Consider the following 26,501-nt stretch of genomic DNA (forward strand, 5'->3'; position numbering starts at 1 on the left):
GCTGGACGAAAGAGGTAGCGGCACAGAAGAAAAGTTTCTGTAACTACAGGAATGAACAGATAAGCTGTTTTAATGGTAGCAAGTATGGGATGAAGGAGAACGAATAAAAACCACTCAGAAGACGACATTAACAAGCCTCACACCACAACGTGGTAACAGAGGATGGAGAAGGACTTTACAATGAACTCATTTTTCTGGGCAGGGGACAGGCTGGATGATGCAACGATGAGCCGCCAGGGACAACAGGACAAGGCAAGGGGCAGGGGAGCTGTAAATAATCGTTTCTGGATCTACTGGATCTAGTAATCCGAGGTGCCCTTTGGACAAACTCCATAGAGATGCTGGCAAGTGGCTGGACAGAGGCATCTATCTGGTCCAGGTGGGAGAACTGACAGAGTTGGAGGTGAAAAGCACCAGAGGGTGAGATCAGACGGGTTGAAGAGTCATGAACCAAGGGGGAAAAGACAACACACAAAGAGGGCGGAAGAAAGAATCAGTCAGGAAGACAGCAAGGAGAGATCTGTCACAGAAACCAACAGAGCAGACTCTGCAGATGGCAAGGCGACAGTGGTCTGAGGTGACGACTGGCAAATCTCCACTGCTTTGTATGCTGGATGCCAGGTCACCTCAACCGGATCAGGTTCCATGGAGGGGCAGAACCAAGACCGCAGGCTGCACGATACAATTCAGCTGGGAAACAAGAATCTTTGCCAGAGACCTCACTGCATGGTGTGTAACGCGACCCTCTGAGATTGTAAGAGACAAAGAGGGAAATTTACTGGAAGGGTGACAAGGCTGTTCTTCCAGATGATCCTCATTGCATCCCTCGACTGAGCACTGGAAACAATGTACCTATGTGACAACGGTGTTCTACCGAACAGACAACTTATATGCACTGAGTGCTCCCTGGACAGCACGCTCTCAGCTTACAGGAAGTACAAGGAAGGCACCAACGTCAACACGTTAGGGGCTGTCACTCAGGAAGGCTCGCGGCCTACAGCGGGATCCTCAAGGAAACCTTTTAACGCTCGAGAACAAAAGTGCTTCGGCAGGACAATGTAAGTCAAGCAAGGGATGGTGTTTTGCCACAAATGTCAAGAACACGAGGCTTGTACTGTGGCTCTGAGAGGATCCTGGGATCTACACGTAGAACTTGCCAGAAACACTTGGTACTGACCTGCTCCTCTACACTTTGTCTAATCACATCTTTTACCTACTCCTACTTTCCCATTTTAACTTTTGAACTATTCGCCTCCCAAGGTGTTATCACAAAAGAACAGCAGCAGGTAAACACATAAACAGCAAAACTCACCAGAGGCTGATTCATTTTCCGCTGCTCTTGGAACAACGTGCAGGACTGTGACAGTGGAGGCGGACCTGAAGAAGGAAAACGCAGGCAGTGAAGCTACGACTGAAGCGGCTCGGGGTGCACGAGCACCTGCCCCACGCTCCACAAGAGACACCTGTGGGAGACCTGTCCTTTCACCTTCAGAAGGGCCTGTGAGAATAAGGAGGGAGCAACCACCCTCAGGTCTGTAGCTCCCACGTGACTCTGGTACCTGAGGGGATACTTTATTTTTCCGTAGCGAGTGTACATTGAATCCTATTAAAATAAACCTCCGTCATTAAATGTGAAATTTAAAAACGCTTATAGTTTACCTCTTCTCAGTCTGTTAACAACTTAGATCAGAAAATCCACAGGACACCCAGAATAAAGGGACACACTCAGGTGCGTTTCAGTCTTGCAATGATTTGTACAAACTTTACAAACTTAAGTGCGACGCTCAAAAACATCTTTTATTAAAACTGACTTTAAGTGGACAGAACACCTGCCCTAGGAGTTTGGAGTCCTGTGAGCGACCCCACGTGCACACCCGGTGAGGGTCTAGGACAAGTCATCTCCCTCCTCAGGCCCCATCGCTTCCTTCCTCACCCGAGGCAGCAGGACAGAAGCCCTGCAGACTCATCCTGCACCGATTACACTGGGCGACTCCACAGGGCACAACCCAGGGGGGCGGCGGACGCTTATATTAGACAACCAAGGTGTTGACGCGCCTCGAGACACACGTGCGAGATGCCGAGACGGCGACAGGAGGGGGAGGACGAGGAGGAGGTGGAGGATCGGGGTTGGACGGAGGGGAAGACGCGGCACGTCCCGGCCGAGCCTGTGGAACCTGCTCCCCCAGGACACCCAGAGCTCACAAGTCCCAGGGGAGCCCCATCCGGAGCAGCCAGCCCTGTCCTCCAGCCCGGCCCCTCCACCTCCTGGAAGCGGTCAAACCCTCCAGGTGTCTCTACCGCGGGGCCCGGGGCGGGCTACCCCAAGCCCTGCTCTCCAAGGGCCGCAGGCTCCACAACCAACTACAGGCCTGCAGACACAACACCTACCCCGTCGGGACTCGCTCACCGGCCCCGGGCTCCCGAGGCTCCGGTCCGGGGGCTGCTCCTCGGGCGCGCTCCTCTCTCGGGGTCCCTCCGCTCCGCCTCCCGAGACCACTGGGCCAGAGGAGCCGGCTCTGGGCCCACGTCCCTCCCGGGACCTCGCTTGGCCCCGCGCTGCACATGGTCGGGCACTGCACCGCCGCCGGCCGCCCGGCCACTCCGGCCCAAACGCGGGCTCCGCGGCTCGAGCTCGGAGGTCACAGTTCCAGCCTCCGCCCGGCCCACGAGAACCCTCGCCCGCACAGCCCGCTCCCGCGGGCTGCCGGCCGGCCCGGACAGCGTACCGCCCCGCAGGCCCCGAAATGCTCGCCCGCAAGAGGCCAAGACGGGGGAACGACGGCCAGCGACGACCTGGGCACGCACAGCAAGCGTGGGCGGGGCGGCGACGGTGCGCGTGCGCCAACACGCACACATCATGGGGCGCACCTGCGCAGGCGGACACCCGAAGTCCGCCTGCCAAAGCCCGCCAGGAGCGCGGGACAAGTACCCGGACTCCAGAAGCCTCCCAGAAGTCTCCGTGCCGTCAAGATAGTGAGCGTATGAAATGTCTCCATCTCATCTGGCGCTCAAGTGCTGCTGTGCTGCGAGGGTGTGCCGCCTGGACCAGGGACTCCATTGCCCATTTGTCTTCACTCCTGTTAGGGATCAAGGAAAGGTGTGGCCTCAAGTGGGGGCTGTGTGATGGTTTCCAGGGTCCCTGGTCCTTTCCCGGCCCTGGGACATTTCGGGTTACATCTGAGATTCCCCCACCACCAGGAGAGGGGAAGGAGGGTATCATGTTCGCTTAACTGAAACGCTACAACTTTCATTCAAATCCTAGAATACAATAAATGCCCAGCCATGACACAAACTAATATTGCCCACGGAAGGAAAAGAAAATAGAAACTGTAGCTGCTTAGATTACACAACCAACGCATTAAAAACTGTACGAAAATCAGAACGTACACACAAACCGGAAACAGAAAACAGATACCTGGGATCTTACCTCTTAAAGACGATACTGTTTATGTTAGGTAAAAATATCATTTTTCAAAAATGGAATCAGAAGGGTAATTATTTATCACTATTTATCACTGGGGGTGAAATAATATAACTGTGTTCTTGGCCAACTGTTCCTTAAAAGCTGCTAGGGGAAAAGTTAAAAATAAAATCTCCAGGGACTTCCCTGGTGGTCCAGTGGTGAAGACTCCTAGTTTCCACTGCAGGGGGCACGTGTTTGATTCCTGGTTGGGGAACTAAGATCCCGCATGCTGCGCAGCACAGTCTCATTAATTAATTAATTAACGAACACACAAAATAAAAATAAAAATAAAATCTCTCGCCAACCGAGAAAATCCTCTCCACAAATGTAGAGATAAAGAAAACGGTTTTACTGTTGAATAACCATTAAACCAGACTGTGCTGTGCACCCACAGGTGAACCACTAATGTTTGTGCAAATGAAATCAACCTCACCTTTTTTTTTTTATAGCTCAGCAGATAAAATCTGTTGCATACAGGTTCTCAAGATAAACGGGAACTTGCCTCATGGGAATAGACTTGACACCACCATAAAAATGGCATACGTTCTTTCAGAGTACATCCTAAATTCACCTGGTCATCTCGGTGGTTGTCCATGCTAGTTAATACCCTTTATCCAAAGGAGAAAGACAACTTCTCCTATCTCTAGGACAAGCACGTACTTATAGCTCAGAGGAAAGTGCCTAACACCTAGCCTAAACTCCCCTGGTGACAGAGAGATAAAGAAGATAGCTCTCAGGTCCTTAACATAAACATTCCTGGGTTGTAATGCTGGCAAGAGACTGATTTAGCTTTTAAAAAGATTTAGATACTTACGAAAGGGACAGAGGAAGTATTTCTATTACAAGCGTCTTGAGGAAATCCTCTAAAAACGGAAATAAGAAGTGATGATTCATGCAAATGAATAAGCACCTAACCCATTCCTGATTTCCCCAGCTGAACTGCCACATTAAATGAATCCTGCACAAAATGTGTGCTTCCCCAAAACTGCTCTTGGAAGTGGCTGCTTAGAGCCACGAATGGTCTTTTCCAGTTCTTGCTGCTGCTGACTGTGGCCTCTGCCTGAATTCTCACCGATGAAATGCTGCTTGTGTGGGAATGACAGCGACCACACCTCCTCTGAGCCTGAGCCTGGCAAACCTCCAGGGCGCATTTCTCGCATTTTCCAAGTTCACCACGTAAGGACATCAGCTACATGGAGTACCTTGCTGGGAAGCGCCTTGGAAGGGCAGTGCGCCCATGAGCACGCCACCAGGCCTCCAGTTCTCACCTCACCCACGTGCACTGACCGTGTCTCAGCAGAAGACTGGGGTGGCCTGTGAACCCCAGCTGCTGTGCCCACCTCAACACCTCACTCTATCCCTCCAGCCCAGAGACATGCTGGGCTCCCCAGCCCCCTGCCCTGGACACTCTCTGCAAGTCTTTCTATTACAAGTTGTCTTGAGGAAATGCTCTAAAAAAGGGAATAATAAGTACAGAGTCATCCCAATGAACAGGATGTCCAGCAGTGAGCTGATGTCTCTCACGACTCACCCCTCTCTCCAAAAGGTGAAAAACTGTCATTTCATACATTTCCCCCTTTTTAAAGTTGTTGAAGCTAGGAGGGTAAACCTGGACCCTGCGATTTCACCTTGACCAGAAGCAGCAATGGCCACCTTTTAGTTTGCTTTCATTAAGATCTCTTCAGGCCGCGTGGGCCATGGGGCGGCGGTCGCGGGGCCGGCGGCTCCAGCAGCAGCAGCAACGACCCGGGAGCGCGGAGGACGGCGCCGAGGACGGCGAGAAGCGCAGTGGGGCGGGCTGGGAAGGCGGGTACCCCGAGATCGTCAAGGAGAACAAGCTGTTCGAGCACTACTATCAGGAACTCAAGATCGTGCCCGAAGGTGAGTGGGACCAGTTCATGGAAGCGCTCAGGGAGCCTCTCCCGGCCACTTTAAGAATTATGGGTTACAAAAGCCACGCAAAAGAGATTCTCCATTGCTTAAAGAACAAGTATTTCAAGGAACTGGAGGACCTGGAGGTGGACGGGCAGAAAGTTGAAGTTCCACAGCCCCTGAGTTGGTATCCTGAAGAGCTTGCCTGGCACACAAACTTAAGTCGAAAAATCTTGAGGAAGTCTCCACAATTGGAAAAGTTTCACCAGTTTCTGGTTAGCGAAACTGAATCTGGAAACATCAGTCGTCAAGAAGCCGTTAGCATGATTCCACCACTGTTGCTTAATGCTCACCCTCACCATAAGATTTTAGATATGTGCGCAGCACCTGGATCAAAGACCACACAGCTAATCGAAATGCTGCATGCTGACATGAGCGTGCCTTTCCCAGAGGGGTTTGTCATCGCGAATGACGTGGACAACAAGCGCTGCTACCTGCTTGTGCATCAGGCCAAGCGGCTGAGCAGTCCCTGCATCATGGTGGTCAACCATGATGCGTCCTGCATCCCTCGGCTCCAGATGGATGTGAACGGGAAGAAGGAGATTCTCTTCTATGACCGCATCTTATGTGACGTCCCTTGCAGTGGAGATGGCACTATGAGAAAAAACATTGACGTCTGGAAAAAGTGGAGCACCTTAAACAGCTTGCAGCTGCATGGTTTACAGCTGCGGATTGCAACTCGGGGCGCTGAACAGCTAGTGGAAGGCGGCAGGATGGTGTATTCTACGTGTTCACTAAACCCCATTGAAGATGAAGCAGTCATAGCATCTTTACTGGAAAAGAGTGAAGGTGCCTTGGAACTTGCTGATGTGTCCTCTGAGTTGCCAGGACTAAAGTGGATGCCTGGACTCACACAGTGGAAGGTGATGACGAAGGATGGGCAGTGGTTTGCAGCGTGGGATGATGTTCCGCACAGCAGACACACCCAAATCCGGCCTACCATGTTCCCCCCGAAGGACCCCGAGAAGTCACAGGCGATGCACCTAGAGCGGTGTCTTAGGATATTACCACATCATCAAAACACTGGAGGGTTCTTCGTGGCAGTATTAGTGAAAAAGTCTTCAATGCCATGGAATAAACGTCCCCCAAAGCTGCAGGGTGAGTCTGCAGAACCGCGGGGGCCTGTGCAGCCGGGCCCCGCAGATCCCATGGGAAGGAGCATTTCCCACCCCTTGGAGCTGGAGAGTAAACTGGCCGCTGGTATTAGCGACACAGGAGCAACTGAAAGAGCTGAGAATTTAGAGAATAATGGAAATAAGAAAGATGGTGTGTGTGGTCCTCCTCCATCTAAGAAAATGAAGTTATTTGGATTTAAAGAAGATCCGTTTGTATTTATTCCTGAAGACGACCCATTATTTCCACCTATCCAGAAATTTTATGCTTTGGGCCCTTCCTTCCCAAAGATGAACTTGTTAACTCGAACCGTGGAGGGGAAGAGGAGGCAGCTCTACATGGTGTCCAAGGAGCTGAGAAACGTGCTGCTGAACAACAGCGAGAGGGTGAAGGTTATTAACACTGGGGTTAAAGTCTGGTGTCGAAATAACAGCGGTGAAGAGTTCGACTGTGCTTTCCGGTTGGCGCAGGAGGGAATATATACGTTGTATCCATTTATTAATTCAAGAATTATCACCGTCTCGATGGAAGATGTTAAAATTCTGTTAACCCAGGAAAATCCATTTTTTAGAAAACTCAGCAGTGAGGCATACGGCCAAGTCAAGGACATGGCCAAGGGCAGCGTCGTCCTGAAGTACGAACCGGACCCCACGAAGCCGGACACGCTCCAGTGCCCCATCGTGTTGTGTGGATGGCGGGGAAAGGCCTCAATTCGAACTTTTGTGCCAAAGAACGAACGGCTTCACTATCTCAGGATGATGGGGCTGGAAGTGTTGGCAGAAAAGAAGAAAGAGGGGGCTGTTCCAACGAGCGAGAGTGCAGCCAGCCCTGGGGCTCCGGAGGACAAGGTGGGTGCTGAGCAAGGGGCAGAGTAGCCGGCCAGCCGGATGCCGCCACAGGCAGTGACCTGGCGGCTGGCCCGCCCCAGTGCGCTGGCTGCAGGGGCCTCCACCTCGGCGTCGCCGCTGAGACAAAACCCAGGACTACTGACTGGTGAGGCATACGTCTGTAAAGACTGGGAAGTGACGGAAGGTTAGGTCTGTGAATGACCCCCGGACTCTTTCACGTGGAGCGTATGGAAGGTATTTTTTTAGCTTGTTAGAATTTCCCCATTTCTTTGGCAAAGTTGGGTCCAGTATGTCTGTTGCCGGTAATAGACTTTCATTGTTAAAGTCTACCAAGAAATATAACTGCCCTGGCAGAAAATTTCAGGTCCCTTTTGTTATGCCTATATTGGTCTTAAGGCCTAGTGCTTCTTTTAGGCATTCTTTTTTAGAGAGAATCTGTAACTACGTGTGGATTGTTGGAAAACTGTACTATCAACTTTAATAATTGTATTAAGTTGCCCATTAGTGCGACATTAATACGCAGTGGGGTTAATATCTGAGGTCTCAGATGACTTCTGTGCCTTTGTAATAAAAGGTAAAATAAACTTTCTCACAGTAAGAGCTGTACTGTGAATTGTGATATTAGTCATGAGGGTTTTATGTGCTTTTATTGGAGTACCCTGCAATTTTAATTTTTAAATGGGGTTTGGGATCCTTGGAAAGTTTAAATAAAGAGTCATTAATGAAAAAAAAAAAAGATCTCTTCATATATATGGAGATTTACAATACAAAGCTTTCTCTTTTTGTATCTGCATTTCTATTAAATACAGATATTTTCCCTACTTGGTCACTTACCTATTTTTATTGAAGTATACTTCGTTTACAATATTTCAGGTGTACAGCAAAGTGACTCAGTTACATGTATTTATGTAAGAATATATGTATTCTTTTTCAGGTTCTTTTTTCCATTATGGGTTATTACAAGATATTGAACATAGTTCCCTGGGCTATACAGTAGGTCCTTACTGTTTATCTATTTTACATATAAAAGTGTGTATCTGTCAATCCCTGTTCTTTATCTTTTTAACTTAATTTTTTACTCTCACATTCTGTTATACAGACACTTAAAAAGATATTTTGTGTTCAAATCTTTCACTTTCACTTCATACTTTTCATCAGCTTGGACACTGTACTTGAAGAAGCCTTTCCCATCCTGCATTTCCTAAGTAGTTGCCTGTGTTTTCTCCTGTTTATTTTGGGTCTCTTAACATACCAATTTTATCAAGATAACTGGCACCCATCTTCAGGATTTGTAAAATCATTTTCCTCTTAAAGTCTCTCAACCATTTTTTTCAACACTAACACATCTACCACAACCAGGAAACGCAATGTTTAAGAAGAAAACTCAAGTTTGTAATCTAACAGAAAAGGACAGGCTCTTCTTTGAAGCTCAGCGACACGTCTTAATTTAAAGGCAGGGGAGGGACTTCCCTGGTGTTCCAGTGGTGGTAAAGAATCCGCCTTCTAATACAGGGTACGTGGGTTCAAAGCCTGGGAACACTGGTCCGGGAGCTAAGATCCCACACGCCACGGGGCAATTAAGCCCGCGTGCTGCAATTAGACACGATGCAGCCTAAGAGAGATAAATAATTTTTTACAAATAAAAATTAAAAAAATAAAGGCAGGGGAAGCAGGAAAGTGACCGTCTCATGTGAATTCCTTCTTATTCAAAATACAGGTCGTAGCAGTTTACTTGGGCTGCGTCACAAAATACGACACACTGGCGGGCTTAAGCAACACAAATGCACTGTCCGACATTTACGCAGGCTGCAAGTCTGAGATCAAGGTGTCAGCAGGGTTGGTCCCCTCTGAGGGCTGTACGGGAGGATGTGCTCCAGGCTTCCTGGTGGAGAGGGCGGTTTCCTCACAAGCACATGCACTATGTATGTACCACGTAGGTGCCTGGGCTGAACTCCGATCCCAGGGCTGCTCATCCGCAGCAGCACCAGGCCGCTGGAGGGCTTGTCACGGACCCGTTGGCAGGAGGACTGCAGGCTGACACAGACGTCCGCTCAGCTGTGGACCCATGGCCCGGCCACAGCCCTGACAGAGGCTGCCTGGTTGAAATCCAGGTCACGGTTCACCTCCCTCCTGCTTATTGCATTCAATGACGCCTTGAAGACCCCCTACTGCACCAGCCTGGGTGGCACATCCCACCCAGTCATTTCCAAATCAGAAGCATGTCAATTGAGAAGGTTAAAATTAGGCCCTGGCTCAGTGCTGTGGAATTAGAATCTGTGAGGCTGGGTCCAGGCATCTGTGTTGGAATATTTTCTCCACGTGACTCTCATGCCCAAAGGATTGTATTGACGAAGCACTTCTGCTTCACCCTACTGATATTTCTGCACGAGAGCTACAGCCGTTGTTATATTAAACTGCATCCACAGGAGGAAAAGAGAGGAGGAGAGGTGATAGTTTTGCTTATCTCCAAACACGCTGTTACTGAACCAAACTTGGGTCCACTCGCCCGCATGCACTAAAGCCAATCTACTGACACAGGTCACGGTGAAGGAAAGTGCCACGTTTATGGCAGGGCAACAAGCAAGGGGTCCAGGTATCTAGGGCTCAAAAGGCCCCCACTCCCCAGTGGCTTTCAGGGAAAGGTGTTTACAGATGGGGTGAGGCTGTTGGTGGGAATGTACACTGGTGCTGCCGCTGTGCAGAACAGTGTGGAGGTTCCTCAAAACACTAAAGCTAGAGCTACCGTAGGACCCAGCAATCCCACTCCTGGGCATATACCCAGAGAAAACCATAATTCAACAAGACACATGCACCCCAATATGTATAGCAGTACGATTTACAATAGCCAAGACATGGAAGCAACTTAAATGTCCATCGACAGAGGGATGGATAGGGAAGATGTGGTACATATGTGTGATGGAATACTACTCAGCCATAAAAAAGAATGAGATTATGCCATGTGCAGCAACATGGATGGACCTAGAGATTATCATACTAAGTGAAGGATGTCAGACAAAGACAAAGACCATATGCTATCACTCCTATGTGGAATCTAAAACAGTGATACGAATGAACTTCTTAACAAAACAGAAACAGACTCACAGACATAGAAAAAAACTTAGGTTTACCAAAGGGAAAAGGTGGGGGAGAGGGATAGATCAGGAGGTTGGGGCTAACATATGCACACAACTATATATAAAACAGGAAATCAACAAGGACCTCCTGTAGAGCACAGGGATCTCTACTCAATATTCTGTATTAACCTAGGGAGTTCCCTGGTGGCCCAGAGGTTAGGATTCTGGTCTTTCACGGCCGTGGCCCGGGTTCAATCCCTGGTCAGGGAACTGAGATCCTACAAGCCACACAGCACCACGAAAAAAAAAGCAAAATTCGGTAATAACCTAAATGGGAAAACAATCTGAAAAAGAATAGATATCTGTGTCCATATAACTGAATCACTTTGCTGTACACCGGACACTAACACAACACTGTAAATCAACTATACTCCCAATATAAAATTTAAAAAATGTTTAAAGTGAATTACAAACGAGTGGGGTGAGGGAGAGGAGGTTGAGGCGTGTGTGGTCAGCTTGTGGACATTCTTCCGATTGGTTGGTGGTGAGGTAATCTGAGGTCAACATCATCAACCGGCTGGTTCCAGCTGGTCTGGGGTCTACGTGCTTGTGGGCAGCATGCAGTTACCTTCCTCCCCCCTGCTGGGGGCTTCAGTCTCTGCAAAACAGCTCCAAGGACGTGGCTCAGAACAGTATCTACAGCCCTTGAGGAGGAACTAAAGGTCCTTGACTTTGTTTAACGGCTACACTAGTATTATTTGGTCTTTTGGGACTCTTTTCCTTGCTTTTGGCACTTTCTCCCTTCTCTGATTAAATTGTTTGTTTCCAACTCACGGAAGGCTAGGAGGCTAAAATTTTCTAAAGACAAGAAGCAGGCAGAAGACATGGGGAGAATCCGTCCCAGGAAGGCCCCACAAGGTCCTGCTCACTTACAATATCACATTCAATCTGGGCTGTTTACGCCATTTTTGGACAACATACCAACACATCTTAAGATGGGTCCCACCCGACTGTAGCACATTTGGACAAGGTGCGGTGGGGTGGGATTATGCAAATCCAGATCTGAAGACTAGATAAAGCAATCAGGGTATTTCACAGTACACAAGAGAAATTTTCATGGGGACAGAATACCAACCTTCTAATATTTGAAAGCCTGTTAGCCAAGAGGGAGAGTGAACTTCTGTTTTGTTATACAAGGACCCAATCAGCTGTGATGGTTGAAAGCATGAGGAACGCAAATCTGAATTCATTTGCCTCCTAACAATGCAACGTCTACAGCAGAGGGACACAGGTCCTCAAGCAGCAGTGCTTTTCCCAGCAGTGCAGACCCTGAGGAGAGCCAGGCTGTGGCAGCTCTGGAGGACCTCAGACACTCTTTGCACGGCCTCTGAGACCTAGAACATCTCAGAAAGTCCACGAGTGCAAACCAAAGAGACACTCAGTCCCTGCACCTTGGATGAACTGATTTGACTCTATGTATGCATTGCTTGGGCTAATTAGAAATATGGAAGTGATCAGAAGACAGAATAAACCTCTGGGCACATCCTGAACAACACAGATACTTCTCATCAAAGTCCAAACAATAATTCAAAAGCAAGATTCAGAGCCAAAATGTGGAAACAAACCAAGTGTTCACTGACAGATGAATGGATCAAGAAAATGTAGTGTGTATATTCACACAACAGATATTATTCACCCACAAACAGGAAGGAAAGTTTCTAATTGATACAAAGACCATTTATGTATTTTTCAAAGATTGACATTTCTTTGTATGAACAGTGAAAATTTAACAATTCCACTTTTAAGAGGAAAGGTTAGTGTTTCTTTGTAGAAACAATTAAGTCTCAGCAGTAGAGGCATAAGCACACACGTGCACACAGAGTAAACAGAACAGCGCCCCACTACCTCCCCGCAATCTGATCCCCCGATGAGCCCTGCTGATTCTCCCTTCAAATACAGAGAACCTGTTTACTTCTCTCCATCTTCTCAGACATCGTCTTCCTGGACTACCACGCCAAATTCCTAACCTTATCTGGGTCTCCCAACTTCCACTCTTACTGAATCCCCACCCCATCCATTTATGCAGCAGCCAAAATCAATTGTTCCCCTTTCAGTGCAAACTGGATCAGGACACCTCTCATTCACTGCTTTCCCACTGCACTTGGCAAACATCTGAACTTCTTCAGACCCACGGTTTTATTTCCTTCTCACTCACTGTGTACTGTGTACTGTCCACACTGGCTTTGGGGTCTAGGAAGGAAATTTTGACACAGGCTACCACACAGATGACATGCGAAGACATTAAGCTAAGTGGATAAGTCAGATACAAATGGACAAATGTTACATGATTCCACTTCTGTGAGGTCCCCAGACGGGTCAAATTCAGAGAGACAGAAAGTGGAGTGGTGGGTGTCAGGGGCTGGGAGGGGGATGGGGAGTCAGTGTTTAATGGGGACAGAGTTTCACTTGGACAGGATGAAAACATTCTGGAGATGGATGGTCGGGATGGTTGCACAACAATGAGAATTCTTTTATTTTTCCTTAAGATTTTTGTTTTACTTATTTTCGGCTGCGTTGGGTCTTCGTTGCTGTGCGCAGGCTTTCTCTAGTCGCGGCGAGCGGGGGCTACTCTTCGGTGCAGTGTGCAGGCTTCTCATTGAGGTGGCTTCTCTTTGCGGCAGAGCATGGGCCCTAGGCGCATGGGCTCAGTAGTTGTGGCTCGCGGGCTGAGGAGCTATGGCTTGCAAGCTCAGTAGTTGTGGCGCATGGGCGTTAGGTGCTCCGCGGTATGTGGGATCTTCCCGGACCAGGGCTCGAACCTGTGTCCCCTGCATCAGCAGGCGGATTCTTGACCACTGTGCCACCAGGGAAACCCAAGAAAAAAAGCAAGACTCAGACCCAAAGGGGAGGAGTGGAAGTACGAGTTGGGAGGTTCAGAAGAAGCTTCCAGTGACACTGCATGACCCTGAGTTGGCTATTTTCTTCTCTGCATCTCGGCTACCATATACTTCCTACCCTCATAGAAAAATAACCTGTCTGGAATTGGAAATTTTTCCATTTAGTCTTTTTGTGCATGTGACATTTTTATTCAGAAAAATAATCTGTGTTGAACTGGAGTTTTTTCCATTTAGTATTTTGTACATGTGACATTTTTATTCAGGTAGTGAAATCTCTGGGTCAACAGTGATACCACATTCTCAAGATTTTGATAAGTAGACTAGAACTTCTTAACTGGAATCAAGGGGCAGGCTTTGGACAATCCATGGACTTTGTGACATCCAAAGGTGCCCTTTGTGTGTGTGTGTGTGTGTGTGTGTGTTTGTAGACACCCTTTGAAGGGTGCGTGAGCACCTGTAGTTTTCTATGATTTTAGCTTCTCCAAATGGCTCTTGGACTCAAAGGTGCCTGAGGGGAGCGGACGTGTACTCCCCCAGTACAGAATTCTGAACACAGTGTCAGTAAACATTCAGCCAAAGAGCTTTGCCAAATGGCGTGTTTTAACGTAACTTTTTAATCCAGTGAGTCGATGTACCTGGGATCTTTTTTTACATACTTATCTCACTCTTTATTTATTTTTTTTTGGGGGGGGTACGCGGGCCTCTCACGGTTGTGGCCTCTCCCGTTGCGGAGCACAGGCTCCGGACGCGCAGGCTCAGCGGCCATGGCTCATGGGCTCAGCCACTCCGCGGCATGTGGGATCTTCCTGAACCGGGGTACCAACCCGTGTCCCCTGCATCGGCAGGTGGACTCTCAACCACTGCACCACCACGGAAGCCATTATCTCACTCTTATAAGGCTGAAACGTTGCTGCTTCCCCTAAGTTTCCTTGTCCCTCTCCCCACTCTCCCACCAGGCCGTGGAAGAGGAATGGGAGGGAGGGGGAGAGTCCAGCAGGGAGAGGACAGTGCACCTGCTGGGAAGCGGTAAAGAGGGGTCCAGGGTGGGAGGGAGGGAGACACAAGAGGGAGGGGATATGGGAACAGGTGTATATGTATAACTGATTCGCTTTGTTATAAAGCAGAAACTAATACGCCATTGTGAATCAACTGTACTCCAATAAACTTGTAAAAAAAATTAGAACTACCATATGACACAGCATTTTCACTCCTGGATATATATCGAAAAAAATAAAACCAAAAAACATTAATTTGAAAAGATATATGCACCCTAATGTTCACGGCAGCATTATTTACAATTGACAACATATGGAAGAAAGCTAAGTGTTTATTAAGAGATGAATGGGTAAGGAAGATGTGATATATATACATACAATGGAATACTACTTAGCTAAAAAAAATTTTTTTTGAATTGAAATTGTATCAAGTATCTTTTCCGACCACAATGCTATGAAACTAGACATCAATTACAGGAAAAGAGCTGTAAAAAAATACAAACACATGGAGGCTAAACAATACACTACTTAATAACGAAGTGATCACTGAAGAAATCAAAGAGGAAATTAAAAAATACCTAGAAACAAATGACAATGGAGACATGACGACCCAAAACCTATGGGATGCAGCAAAAGCAGTTCTAAGAGGGAAGTTTATAGCAATACAATCCCACCTTAAGAAACAAGAAACATCTCGAATAAACAACCTAATCTTGCACCTAAAGCAATTAGAGAAAGAAGAACAAAAACATCCCAAAGTTAGCAGAAGGAAAGAAATCATAAAGATCAGATCAGAAATAAATGAAAAAGAAATGAAGGAAACGATAGCAAAGATCAACCAAACTAAAAGCTGGTTCTTTAAGAAGATAAACAAAATTGATAAACCATTAGCCAGACTCATCAAGAAAAAAAGGGAGAAGACTCAAATCAATAGAATTAGAAATGAAAAAGGAGAAGTAACAACTGACACTGCAGAAATACAAAAGATCAGGAGAGATTACTACAAGCAACTCTATGCCAATAAAATGGACAACCTGGAAGAAATGGACAAATTCTTAGAAATGCACAACCTGCCAAGACTGAATCAGGAAGAAATAGAAAATATGAACAGACCAATCACAAGCACTGAAATTGAAACTGTGATAAAAAATCTTCCAACAAACAAAAGCCCAGGACCAGATGGCTTCACAGGCGAATTCTATCAAGCATTTAGAGAAGAGCTAACACCTATCCTTCTCAAACTCTTCCAAAATATAGCAGAGGGAGGAACACTCCCAAACTCATTCTACGAGGCCACCATCACCTTGATACCAAAACCAGACAAGGATGTCACAAAGAAAGAAAACTACAGGCCAATATCACTGATAAACATAGATGCAAAAATCCTCCACAAAATACTAGCAAACAGAATCCAACAGCACATTAAAAGGATCTTACACCATGATCAAGTGGGGTTTATTCCAGGAATGCAAGGATTCTTCAATATACGCAAATCAATCAACGTGATACACCATATTAACAAATGGAAGGAGAAAAACCATATGATCATCTCAATAGATGCAGAGAAAGCTTTTGACAAAATTCAACACCCATTTATGATAAAAACCCTGCAGAAAGTAGGCATAGAGGGAACTTTCCTCAACATAATAAAGGCCATATATGACAAACCCACAGCCAGCATCGTCCTCAATGGTGAAAAGCTGAAACCATTTCCACTAAGATCAGGAACAAGACAAGGTTGCCCACTCTCACCACTCTTATTCAACCTAGTTTTGGAAGTTTTAGCCACAGCAATCAGAGAACAAAAGGAAATAAAAGGAATCCAAATCGGAAACGAAGTAAAGCTGTCACTGTTTGCAGATGACATGATACTATACATAGAGAATCCTAAAGATGCTACCAGAAAACTACTAGAGCTAATCAATGAATTTGGTAGAGGTGCAGGATACAAAATTAATGCACATAAATCTCTGGCATTCCTATATACTAATGATGAAAAATCTGAAAGTGAAATCAAGGAAACACTCCCATTTACCATTGCAACAAAAAGAATAAAATATCTAGGAATAAACCTACCTAAGGAGACAAAAGACCTGTATGCAGAAAATTATAAGGCACTGATGAAAGAAATTAAAGATGATACAAATAGATGGAGAGATGTACCATGTTCTTGGATTGGAAGAATCAACATTGTGAAAATGACTCTACTACCCAAAGCAATCTACAGATTCAATGCAATCCCTATCAAACTACCACTGGCATTTTTCACAGAACTAGAACAAAAAATTTCACAATTTGTATGGAAACACAAAAGACCCCGAATAGCCAAAGCAATCTTGGGAACGAAAAATGGAGCTGGAGGAATCAGGCTCCCTGACTTCAGACTATACTACAAAGCTACAGTAATCAAGACAGTATGGTACTGGCACAAAAACAGAAAGATAGATCAATGGAACAGGATAGAAAGCCCAGAGATAAACCCACGGACATATGGTCACCTTATCTTTGATCAAGGAGGCAGGAATGTACAGTGGAGAAAGGACAGTCTCTTCAATAAGTGGTGCTGGGAAAACTGGATAGGGACATGTAAAAGTATGAGATTCGATCACTCCCTAACACCATACACAAAAATAAACTCAAAATGGATTGAAGACCTAAATGTAAGGCCAGACACTATCAAACTCTTAGAGGAAAACACAGGCAGAACACTCTATGACATAAATCACAGCAAGATCCTTTTGGACCCACCTCCTAGAGAAATGGAAATAAAGACAAAAATAAACACATGGGACCTAATGAAACTTAAAAGCTTTTGCACAGCAAAGGAAACCATAAACAAGACCAAAAGACAACCCTCAGAATGGGAGACAATATTTGCAAATGAAGCAACTGACAAAGGATTAATCTCCAAAATTTATAAGCAGCTCATGCAGCTCAATAACAAAAAAACAAACAACCCAATCCAAAAATGGGCAGAAGACCTAAATAGACATTTCTCCACAGAAGATATACAGACTGCCAACAAACACATGAAAGGATGCTCAACATCTTTACTCATTAGAGAAATACAAATCAAAACTACAATGAGATATCATCTCACACCAGTCAGAATGGCCATCATCAAAAAATCTAGAAACAATAAATGCTGGAGAGGGTGTGGAAAAAAGGGAACACTCTTGCACTGCTGGTGGGAATGTGAATTGGTACAGCCACTATGGAGAGCGGTATGGAGGTTCCTTAAAAAACTACAAATAGAACTACCATAGGACCCAGCAATCCCACTACTGGGCATATACCCTGAGAAAACCATAATTCAAAAAGAGACATGTACCAAAATGTTCATAGCAGCCCTATTTACAATAGCCCGGAGATGGAAACAACCTAAGTGTCCATCATCGGATGAATGGGTAAAGAAGATGTGGCACATATATACAATGGAATATTACTCAGCCATAAAAAGAAACGAAATTGAGCTATTTGTAATGAGGTGGATGGACCTAGAGCCTGTCATACAGAGTGAAGTAAGTCAGAAAGAGAAAGACAAATACTGTATGCTGACACATATATATGGAATTTAAGAAAAAAAAATGTCATGAAGAACATAGGGGTAAGACAGGAATAAAGACACAGACCTACTAGAGAATGGACTTGAGGATATGGGGAGGGGGAAGGGTAAGCTGTGACAAAGTGAAAGAGCGGCATGGACATATATACACTACCAAACGTAAGGTAGATAGCTAGTGGGAAGCAGCCGCATAGCACAGGGAGATCAGCTCGGTGCTTTGTGACTGCCTGGAGGGGTGGGATAGGGAGGGTGGGAGGGAGACGCAAAAGGGAGGGGATATGCGAACATATGTATATGTATAACTGATTAAATTTGTTATAAAGCAAAAAAAAATTAAAAATAAAGATGAAGAAAAAAAAAAAGAATAAAATTTTGCCATTTATGACAAAAAAAAAGAGGGGTCCGGATACCTTGAGGGGGGTTTTGGAGGATGGGCAGAGGTTGGGTCAGTGGCAGGAGATACCATTTACCCCTGATCTCTGGGACAAGTGCACGCATAGGTCTGACAGTTACTTGTGCTTTCCTTCAAACTGGTTTCCTTCAAACTCCGATGATGACATCAGAGGCTTCCGACCTTCCCGATTGGATGGACCAGACTCCTTGGTGCTTGGCAGCAGTAGTAGACAACAGAATCTCGCCAGAGCTTCTCTCCACTGACAGTTGCCCCGCAGCTTGGAGAAGGGACGACCACTTGTGTTTAGCCCAAGTCCAGAAGAAGAGTTGGGACAAAGCAGAGTCTAGGCTTCGAGGAAGGGAAGAGTCTGGGAGACATCATGGACAATCGTCAACCGACTTCCCAGGCTGAGGAGCTGAATTCCCAGTCCAGCTCTTCAGGGTACCCCCTGGAGTTGACTGTCTATGAAGAAAGCCCAGGACCGTCAGGTGAGGGAGCTGGCATGAGAAGGAATTTCAGAGATTTGACCAGTAAGGAGGAAAGGGTACAGAGGTCGGGAAGGAGCACCTGCATAAGGTGCCTATGAAAGAAAGGAGACATTCAGAAAGCCAGGGATTGAGGGAGGAGAGCACAGGAGCTGGGGACACGGAACACCTGGGGAGCAAGAAACAGGGTTAGGAGATGAGATCCAAGGATGAGAGAAGGGGAGAGAGGAAACAAGGGGAGGGTTCTTTTTTTTTATTCCTGGTGGGAGAAATTATCTACCATGAGAAAGAGTTTCGAGGACGGGAAGCTGGACAAATGACAAAAAGAGTCAGGGGAGGGATAGGTAGATGTGGACAGAGAAAGATGGAAAGATGACTTGGGGCAAGGTCAGCGGTCTGTGAGACTGGAAAGCACGGGGGTGCTTCGGGGGGGAGGCGGAGTCGGGGTGGGGTTGGGTGGTCACCAGTGGCTGAATTCCCAAGACGAGAGCGTCATACTGTAGTCTCTTCTCCTTCGTCAGCTCCCTGGGCTGGTTGCAGCCCCCCGCCTCAGCGCCCCGGCTGTAAGAGGAAGAGGTCAGTGGCGTTCAGAGCGGAGGTGGAGGGCAACACGGCCGCTGAGGCCCAGGACACCTGGGTCGTGGAGTTGCTGAGTGGGTTCAAGATGAAGCTGAAGCGACAGCGGGTGTCTTCAGTGCTGCCTGAGCACCATGAGGCCGACACCTGGGTCGTGGAGTCGCTGGGTGGGCTCAAGATGAAGCTGAAGCGACAGCGGGTGTCTTCAGTGCTGCCTGAGCACCACAAGGTCTTCAAGTGGATGCTTGGTAAGGACCCACCGCCCTGCCCAGCAACCTCCAATCCTATACTTGAAAAACAAACAAACCAAAACTTCCCATGACTACACTTTCCCAGTGGAAAAGAATTCCCTGCTACTTGGTGCGCTCTCCGTCCCTGGCGGACTGTCTACGGATACAGGATACGGGGGACACATAAAAGATACAGGATGAGGTTAGACTTAGAAATGATACAAGACTAGGTTAGATTTAGAAATGATACAGGATTAGGTTCGCTTGGTTTCAACTGTACCCGAGACTCTAGCTCTTACTGGCCTTTTGAATCTTACTGGCATGTTCGGGGTGGGGGGAGGAGGGGCTGACAAGCCATCTTCACCCCCTGACGTGACTGTCAATTGAGACATTGGCTGAGAGGATCTTGATGCCCTCTGCAGGTACGTGAATGCATGATGAAGGGGCATCACTCCCTGTCACTCGGCCCCCCCAGAAGGGGAGTCACCCCCTTTCCTCCCACAGTGAATGGTCTTCCCTCCCCTCTTTCCGTCAGCTTCACCCTGGGCCACATCTTGGCATTTCCCCAGGGGGGCGCGGTTCACCCTCTTGGCTCTGGAATGCTCCCACGACAGCCCTGTTCCCACTGGCAACATCTGCCCTTTTTTCACAGAGGATCCCGTCGTTAGGAAATTCCTCGCCTGGGACAAAAACCTGGAAGTATCTGACAAGGTAAGTCACCCACTGAGATGGATTCCTGCTCCAGCGCCTGTTCTAGGTGGGCGCGCTGGGTGCTTTCTACACCCACGTTTCCACTCCCCTCCTAACCTCATGCCTTGCCAACACTTCCCTCCAGGGGCCTCGAGGTCCCCTCTGGGATCTGAGCCCCAGGAGTGCCCCTTTGGTGGTTGCTGCCTAAGTCCCCTCTCCTCTCAGCTCCTGGGGACTCGCCTTGGCTCCGGTTCATCGAACACCGTCCTGTGCCCGCGGCCCTAAGTCCACGCCCTCAATCCCAAAGCCTCCCATCCTTGGAGCGCCGCCAACTCTGACCTTCTGTCCTCTCCCCTTCCCCAAATAATCAGGCTCACCCCACACGGGGGTCTCTCCTCCAAGTGGCACCACCCATTCCTCGTCCCCTGCTCCCTTCTCCCTCCCACTCTTTCTCCTCTTCCAGGATGTGACCTCTCTCCTACGTTTTTTCCCCTCTTTCCATCAGTATCTCCTGTCGATGGTGATAGCGTATGTCAGCCGGGCCGGGCTCCTCTCCTGGCAATTCCAGAGAATCCATTTCTTCATAGCTCTGTGAGTACCTTGCTCCATCCCCGCCATCAATATTCAACACCCTGGGAGGGCAGAGGGAGAGACGTGGGGCTCTGACCTTTCATCTATTTTTTTAAACCCCTTTGTACTGACTCTAGGTGTGAAAATGACAGGATTACGGTACCGTGGTTTCTTTTTCAAACCATGTTCTGTTTTTTATAGCATTCATTGTCAAAACAAACTACCCTAATGTCAATTAAAACACTGAAAGAAACAAAGCAAAACGCAAAACTTTCCTAAGAGGAGAGGAAGAAAGAACTGACACCATCCTGCCCCCGAGTAACAGACTTGAGACGTTTCCGGTTCGAATTCTCCGGTCTTGGGTCTTCCGACATCAGCACCAAGTGTGATTATCTTCCGTTTCTGCATTCCCACGACAAATGCCACAATCGGGGCCCGTATCACATAGCGCGGATTTGGTGTCAAATGCTCCCCACTGATGTTTCTTCCAAGTCTCCCAAGCCAGTTGGCTCTATTTGCCTGAACATCCTTCCAAAACACAGGTCTGACCGCTTCACACAATTTCATTGGCTAATGACATGCCAAATCAAGGCCAGAGTTCTGCGTTGGGATTTAACTCTCTCTGCAATCTCCAGCACACCGTCCTGATACTTTATTCCTGTGTTTCACTGCTCCTTCCAAATACCCTGCCCTCTAAGTTTCTATTGAGCTTTCTATCCAGGTATCTTTGCCATACATTTATCTGAAGAAAACGACCTTATCCTTAAAGTGGGTTCAAACACCAAAACCTTCACGATGCCCGATCTCCCTAACTTCTGCATCCCAGAGGCACTTTAGTTCAAATTGTATTATAATGTGATGCTTTGCATTATAGTCATTTCTTATCTCCCCCCTTCCCCTTCCCCGGTCCCACTAGACTAGACACCATGTGGAAGGCAGGTCTCGTCAAAATGTCAATGCATTCCCAAAACACTCAGCACAATTCTTTTCATTGGGCAAATGTTTGTTACTGTGAGACTTCTAGGTAATCAGTATTGCATTTGGCCATGAGATAAAATGTTCATTCATTCATTCATTCATTCATCTAACAAACCTTATAAAGTACACCCTACATGCTGGGGAATATGAGGTGGTGGGAACAGAGATTCACAAAAGGCTGTTGAATTCATGCATCAATATGAAACAAGCCCTAAATGTGTCATTTGCTAGGAGAGGGATGAATGCAGAAACAGATCAGATCAGCTCCTGCCCTCAGGAACTGTACATGTACCTACAACATAGGAAGAGAGGTGTGTGCACATAAAACAAGTTGAAGGGAACGGGGGCTTTGGATCGTGTCCTCATCATCAAGGTGTGAGAGGCACCCTTCCAAAGGTCCTGCCTGGCAGTGGCTCCTTGATGACTGGGCGGCTCCCGGTGACGCTGGGCAGGGCTGGGTGGGTCGTGTGAGGATGCTCAGCCTGCCTCTTTTCTGGGAAGCTGATCTCAAGTGGAGGCCCTTCCTGTCCTGATGACAGCAACCTGATGTCTTTCCCCAGCTATGTGGCCAGCGACATGGAAGAGAACAACCAGGCCCCCAAGCAGGCCATCGTTTCGTTCCTCTATGGAAAGAACAGCTCGCAGCATGCCTTGTTCCACAAACTGCGTTCCCAGTTCATCCGTTCCATGGGCTGGAAGACATGGGTCACTCGGGAAGAGTGCGAGCAGGTGGGTGGGCTGTGGCGGTCTCGGGGAGGGGGAGGGACGGAGAGGAGGTGGGGATCATGGGGGACTCGGTTTGGGACTTGGGGACAGACGAGAAAGAACCGGAGGCGGGGCAACGGGAGGCAGCGGCATCCTCATTGCCAGGGGCTGTTTGTCTTTCCAGATCCAGGCTTTTGATCCAGAGCTCTGGGTGTGGGGAAGAGATCGCGCCCTCTTGCCCCAGAGGCCCCAGGACCACGCAGGCCTGAGGTCATCGGCCTGCGCAAAGGTAGGTCTGCGTGCGCAAAGGTGCGGGTGGAATGACGTGTTGTCTACTGAGGAAATCGGAGGAATCCCACTGCTGGACCCACATCACCTCTCACACTGTGAAGGGGGCCAGCCAGGCACACAGCCACGTGCCGACTCTGCGCCAGCCACGGACTGACAGCCACACACAGACACCAGCACCGCGAGGCCCGTGGGCACCAGACCTCGGGGAAACCAGTTTGTCCCAGACGCATGGGTCTCACTGAAGTTATTTCACCCAAAGCAATTGGGTCCAAATAACAGCTTTGACGAGATGGTGATTCTTTTCCATATACTGCGTTTCCAGTTTCTCTTTTTCATTCATTTTTGGCCTTACATCCCTCAGGGTTATGGGTTCTAGCATTTATCTACAACAAAGTAAATGTCTACAAACAGGATATTAGATAGAACAGCCCACACGTTCAATAAGAAAAGATGAATTATGACTAGCTTTATATTCATCCAAATTTACTTTCAAATTGCCTATGGCCAGATCACCTGTGACTCTTTATTCCCCCTGACTCACCACTTCTGGACCAATGATTCCTCTAGTACAATTCACCTTTTCCCCCTCACGTTTATGGTCAAGGGGGTTTATCACAACGACTGAAGGTTAAGGAATGCCATCTTCAGCGTGGCTTATTACAATTGACACATTAGAGTTCTAGATGTGGGCAGAGGATTGAGCAAACATTTGGTTTAAATCTTGCAAACTAGCTGTCTTCGTCCATTCAACCTGCCCTACTACAGACCGCGTTGCTTAGAAACAACACAGCACGGTCTCTTTTACAAGGGCAATAATCTCATTCATGAGGGCTCTACCCCATGACCTAATAACCTCCCAAAGACCCCACCTCCTAATACCAGCACCTTAGGGGTTAAGATTTTAAGATTTCAACATAAGAATTTTGGGGGACACAAACATTCAGCACATAACACTAACCAAGTTTAGGGCTGAGTATTATTTAAACATTAGGACCCAGGGACTTCCCTGTTGGCACAGTGGTTAAGAAACCGCCTGCCAATGCAGGGCACACAGGTTTGAGCGCTGGTCCGGGAAGACCCCACATGCCGCGGAGCAACTAAGCCCGTGCGCCACAACTACTGCGCCTGCGCTCTAGAGCCCACGAGCCACAACTACTGAGCCTGCGTTCTAGAGCCCGCAAGCCGCAACTACTCAGCCTGTGCGCCTAGAGCCCGTGCTCCGCAACAAGAGAAGCCGTCAGGAGAAGCAACGGAGAGTAGTCCTCGCTCACCACAACTAGAGAAAGCCCACACACAGCAACAGAGACCCAATGCAGCCAAAAATAAAAGAAAGAAAATAAGTAAATAAATGAAAACTTAATAATAACATAGACATTAGGATGCAGGGTTAGGGTTAGGGATCCGGCCTCAGGTCTCCTGGTCCATGATGTTGACTTGTCAGTGATGTCTGTAGTGTGCTTCCAAGTTCAGAATTTAAGTGGTGCCAAAGGACCAAGGTGAGTTAAGACTAAAGCAGCCTTCTCCAAATGCCAGCTCCCTGAGCAGAATCACCTGGAGTCTGGGCTATAAAGCAGATTACTGGGCCTGACCTTGGGTGCATTCAGTAGTTTTTGGAGTCAGGGTCACCAAAGTCCAAGAATCACACTTGAAAACAATGAATGGTTCAGGACTGGGGTTCAGAATGGAGAATTTGAGATAAAACTCCAATCATAAATGAGTCTCAATTCTGGTTAGAATTGACTAAGAATGTGAAAACCTTTATATCTGGACAGTTGCCACTTTGAAATCTGACATCCTTGCTCCTTCTCTTACTTCCAGATCACAGAGCCCAGGAGAGATGAGGATGTTCAACAAGAGGTCAATCCAGACACTGACGACAGCCGTGAAGAAGGAAGGGAGAAGCCTCTTGTGCAGATCATCGAGAAGAAGCCAGCATCTTCTAGAATGAGCGGAGGCCAGTTTTCGTGTTATACTCCTAGGAGCGGGGTGTGCTTCTAGGAGTCTGTGGCAGGACAATAAGAAAACAGGGTTTATTCAGATTCCACCCTTTTGGAAGGCACCACCTCAATTTTCAGATCATTTCATTTCCATCTCCCCTGAGACGAACATTGGAGGTCCCATTTTTTATACACTTGTTTGCCCCAGTCTAGAAGCATTTGAAGGTGGAGTGTAGCGGCTCAGAATAGGAGAGAATAACATTAAAATATATAATTAGGAAAAAATATATATATATATAATTACAGCCACAGGGTCATGACTCATGACTTAAGTTTCACTGGCTTATTTTGAAAATGTCACCTATAAAATTATTGTATTTTTATATTTTATATTTATATATTTATTTTAAATAGTTTTGAAATAGTCTTCATTTTGAAACATCTTATTACTACAAACTTTTGTGATGAGAACTGTAGCTGTTGTATATTTACACATATATACAATTTTACTCACATTTTCAAGAGAGATTGTTGATTTTATCTATTACATCATATTTCCATTCTACTTATAGCATAGTGGGTATTTCCTCCCAATTCTTGTAAGCATAAATTTGTATTTTTTTAGTTCTCATTATTGAATTGTGGGAATTCAGTCCTAATTTTTTAACTTGCCTCAGCATGTTTGTATGTTATTTTAGATTGTTCAAGAGTACCGTGCGATGCAGCTTTTGGGGAACTACAATAAAGATGAAAGTCGTCTCACAGTCAGGATGTGTGTGGTCATTACCAGTCGGCTTCGCCTCTTTGCTGTCCAACGAGGTGTTGCTTAATGGCGTTGTGATTATCCAACCACATTTCTTAACTCTGAAAAATAGTCCTCAATTATTTTTCATGTAGAGAAAACTACAGAAGATGAGGCAGGTCTTGCATCATTCAGGACTCCAATACTGAGAGACAACTCTTGGGTAAAAGGAAAGATAGCTTTATTGAGGAAGCCGGCAGTCCAGAAGAGAGGTGGACTCGTGTCCCGAAGAACCAACTCTCCCCTCCTGAAGTTTTGCTTGAGGACTATACAGGGAAAAGAGAAAGGGGCTACATGTTGAAGAGAGGGTTACAGGGTGCGTGATCAGCTCACGGTCATTCTTCTGAATGGTCAGTGGTGAGGTAACGGGGACTCAACATCATCAGCCTTCTGGTTCCAACTGGTCTGGGGTCTACGTGCTTGTGGGCAACATGCAGTTAACTTCTTCCACCTGCTGGGGGTTTCAGTCTCTGCCAAACAGCTCCAAGGACGTGGCTCAGAATATTACCCAATAGCCCTTGCGGAGGAACTAAAGATCCTTGACTTTGTTTAACAGCCAAGAGACGATTATTTTGTCTTGGCTGTTTTTTCGGCCTCGCCACGCAGCTTGCAGGATCTTAGTTCCCTGATCAGGGATCGAAAACAGGCCTCTAGCAGTGGAAGCGCAGAATCCTAACCGCTGAAGTGCCAGGGAGTTCCTGACAGTAGACTTTAAAAAAAAAAAAAAAAACCAGACCAAAAGGAACACAGTTTTAAGGAAGCTTACCTTTCTCAGAAATGCAGAAATTTTGTTGTGCATTTATTTTCTTTCTGTTTTTCCCCCAATACATTTATTTATATATTTATTTATTTTTGTCTGCGTTGGGTCTTCCTTGTTGCACGTGGGCTTTCTCTAGTTGCAGTGGAGCGGGGGCGACTCTTCATTGCGGTGCGTCGGCGTCTCCATGCGGTGGCTT

General features: G+C 47.0%; 2 protein-coding genes and 1 pseudogene across 3 annotated transcripts in view; 2 read left to right on the forward strand and 1 right to left on the reverse strand.

Moving 5' to 3' along the window:
• LOC309808921 (forkhead-associated domain-containing protein 1-like) overlaps nt 1–26,501 on the reverse strand; it is a gene marked incomplete at its 3' end in the record, with an annotated part of 289,187 nt that overhangs the window by 113,336 nt on the left and 149,350 nt on the right. The window contains exons 2-3 of the mRNA XM_082629488.1: nt 2,389–2,473; nt 1,313–1,377 (exon numbers count right to left, since the gene is read on the reverse strand). Coding sequence (XP_082485614.1) covers nt 1,313–1,377; nt 2,389–2,473 — 150 coding nt within the window. The remainder of the gene's footprint in view (nt 1–1,312; nt 1,378–2,388; nt 2,474–26,501) is intronic.
• LOC309807349 (RNA cytosine C(5)-methyltransferase NSUN2-like) lies at nt 5,146–8,084 on the forward strand (annotated as a pseudogene). The gene has a single exon. The product of its transcript is annotated as an RNA cytosine C(5)-methyltransferase NSUN2-like (transcript).
• Nucleotides 18,661–24,926, forward strand: LOC309808111 (speedy protein E4-like; the record flags this gene model as incomplete). Its single annotated transcript, XM_082628110.1, has 6 exons — nt 18,661–18,769; nt 19,288–19,342; nt 20,142–20,283; nt 20,768–20,853; nt 22,371–22,539; nt 22,700–24,926. The coding sequence occupies 6 exons, from the start codon at nt 18,661–18,663 to the stop codon at nt 22,958–22,960; spliced, it is 822 nt and encodes a 273-aa protein (XP_082484236.1). The 3' UTR covers nt 22,961–24,926.

Source organism: Mesoplodon mirus (genome assembly GCF_964341445.2).
Source record: "Mesoplodon mirus genome assembly, chromosome: 7".
In the NCBI taxonomy this organism is placed as follows: domain Eukaryota; kingdom Metazoa; phylum Chordata; class Mammalia; order Artiodactyla; family Ziphiidae; genus Mesoplodon; species Mesoplodon mirus.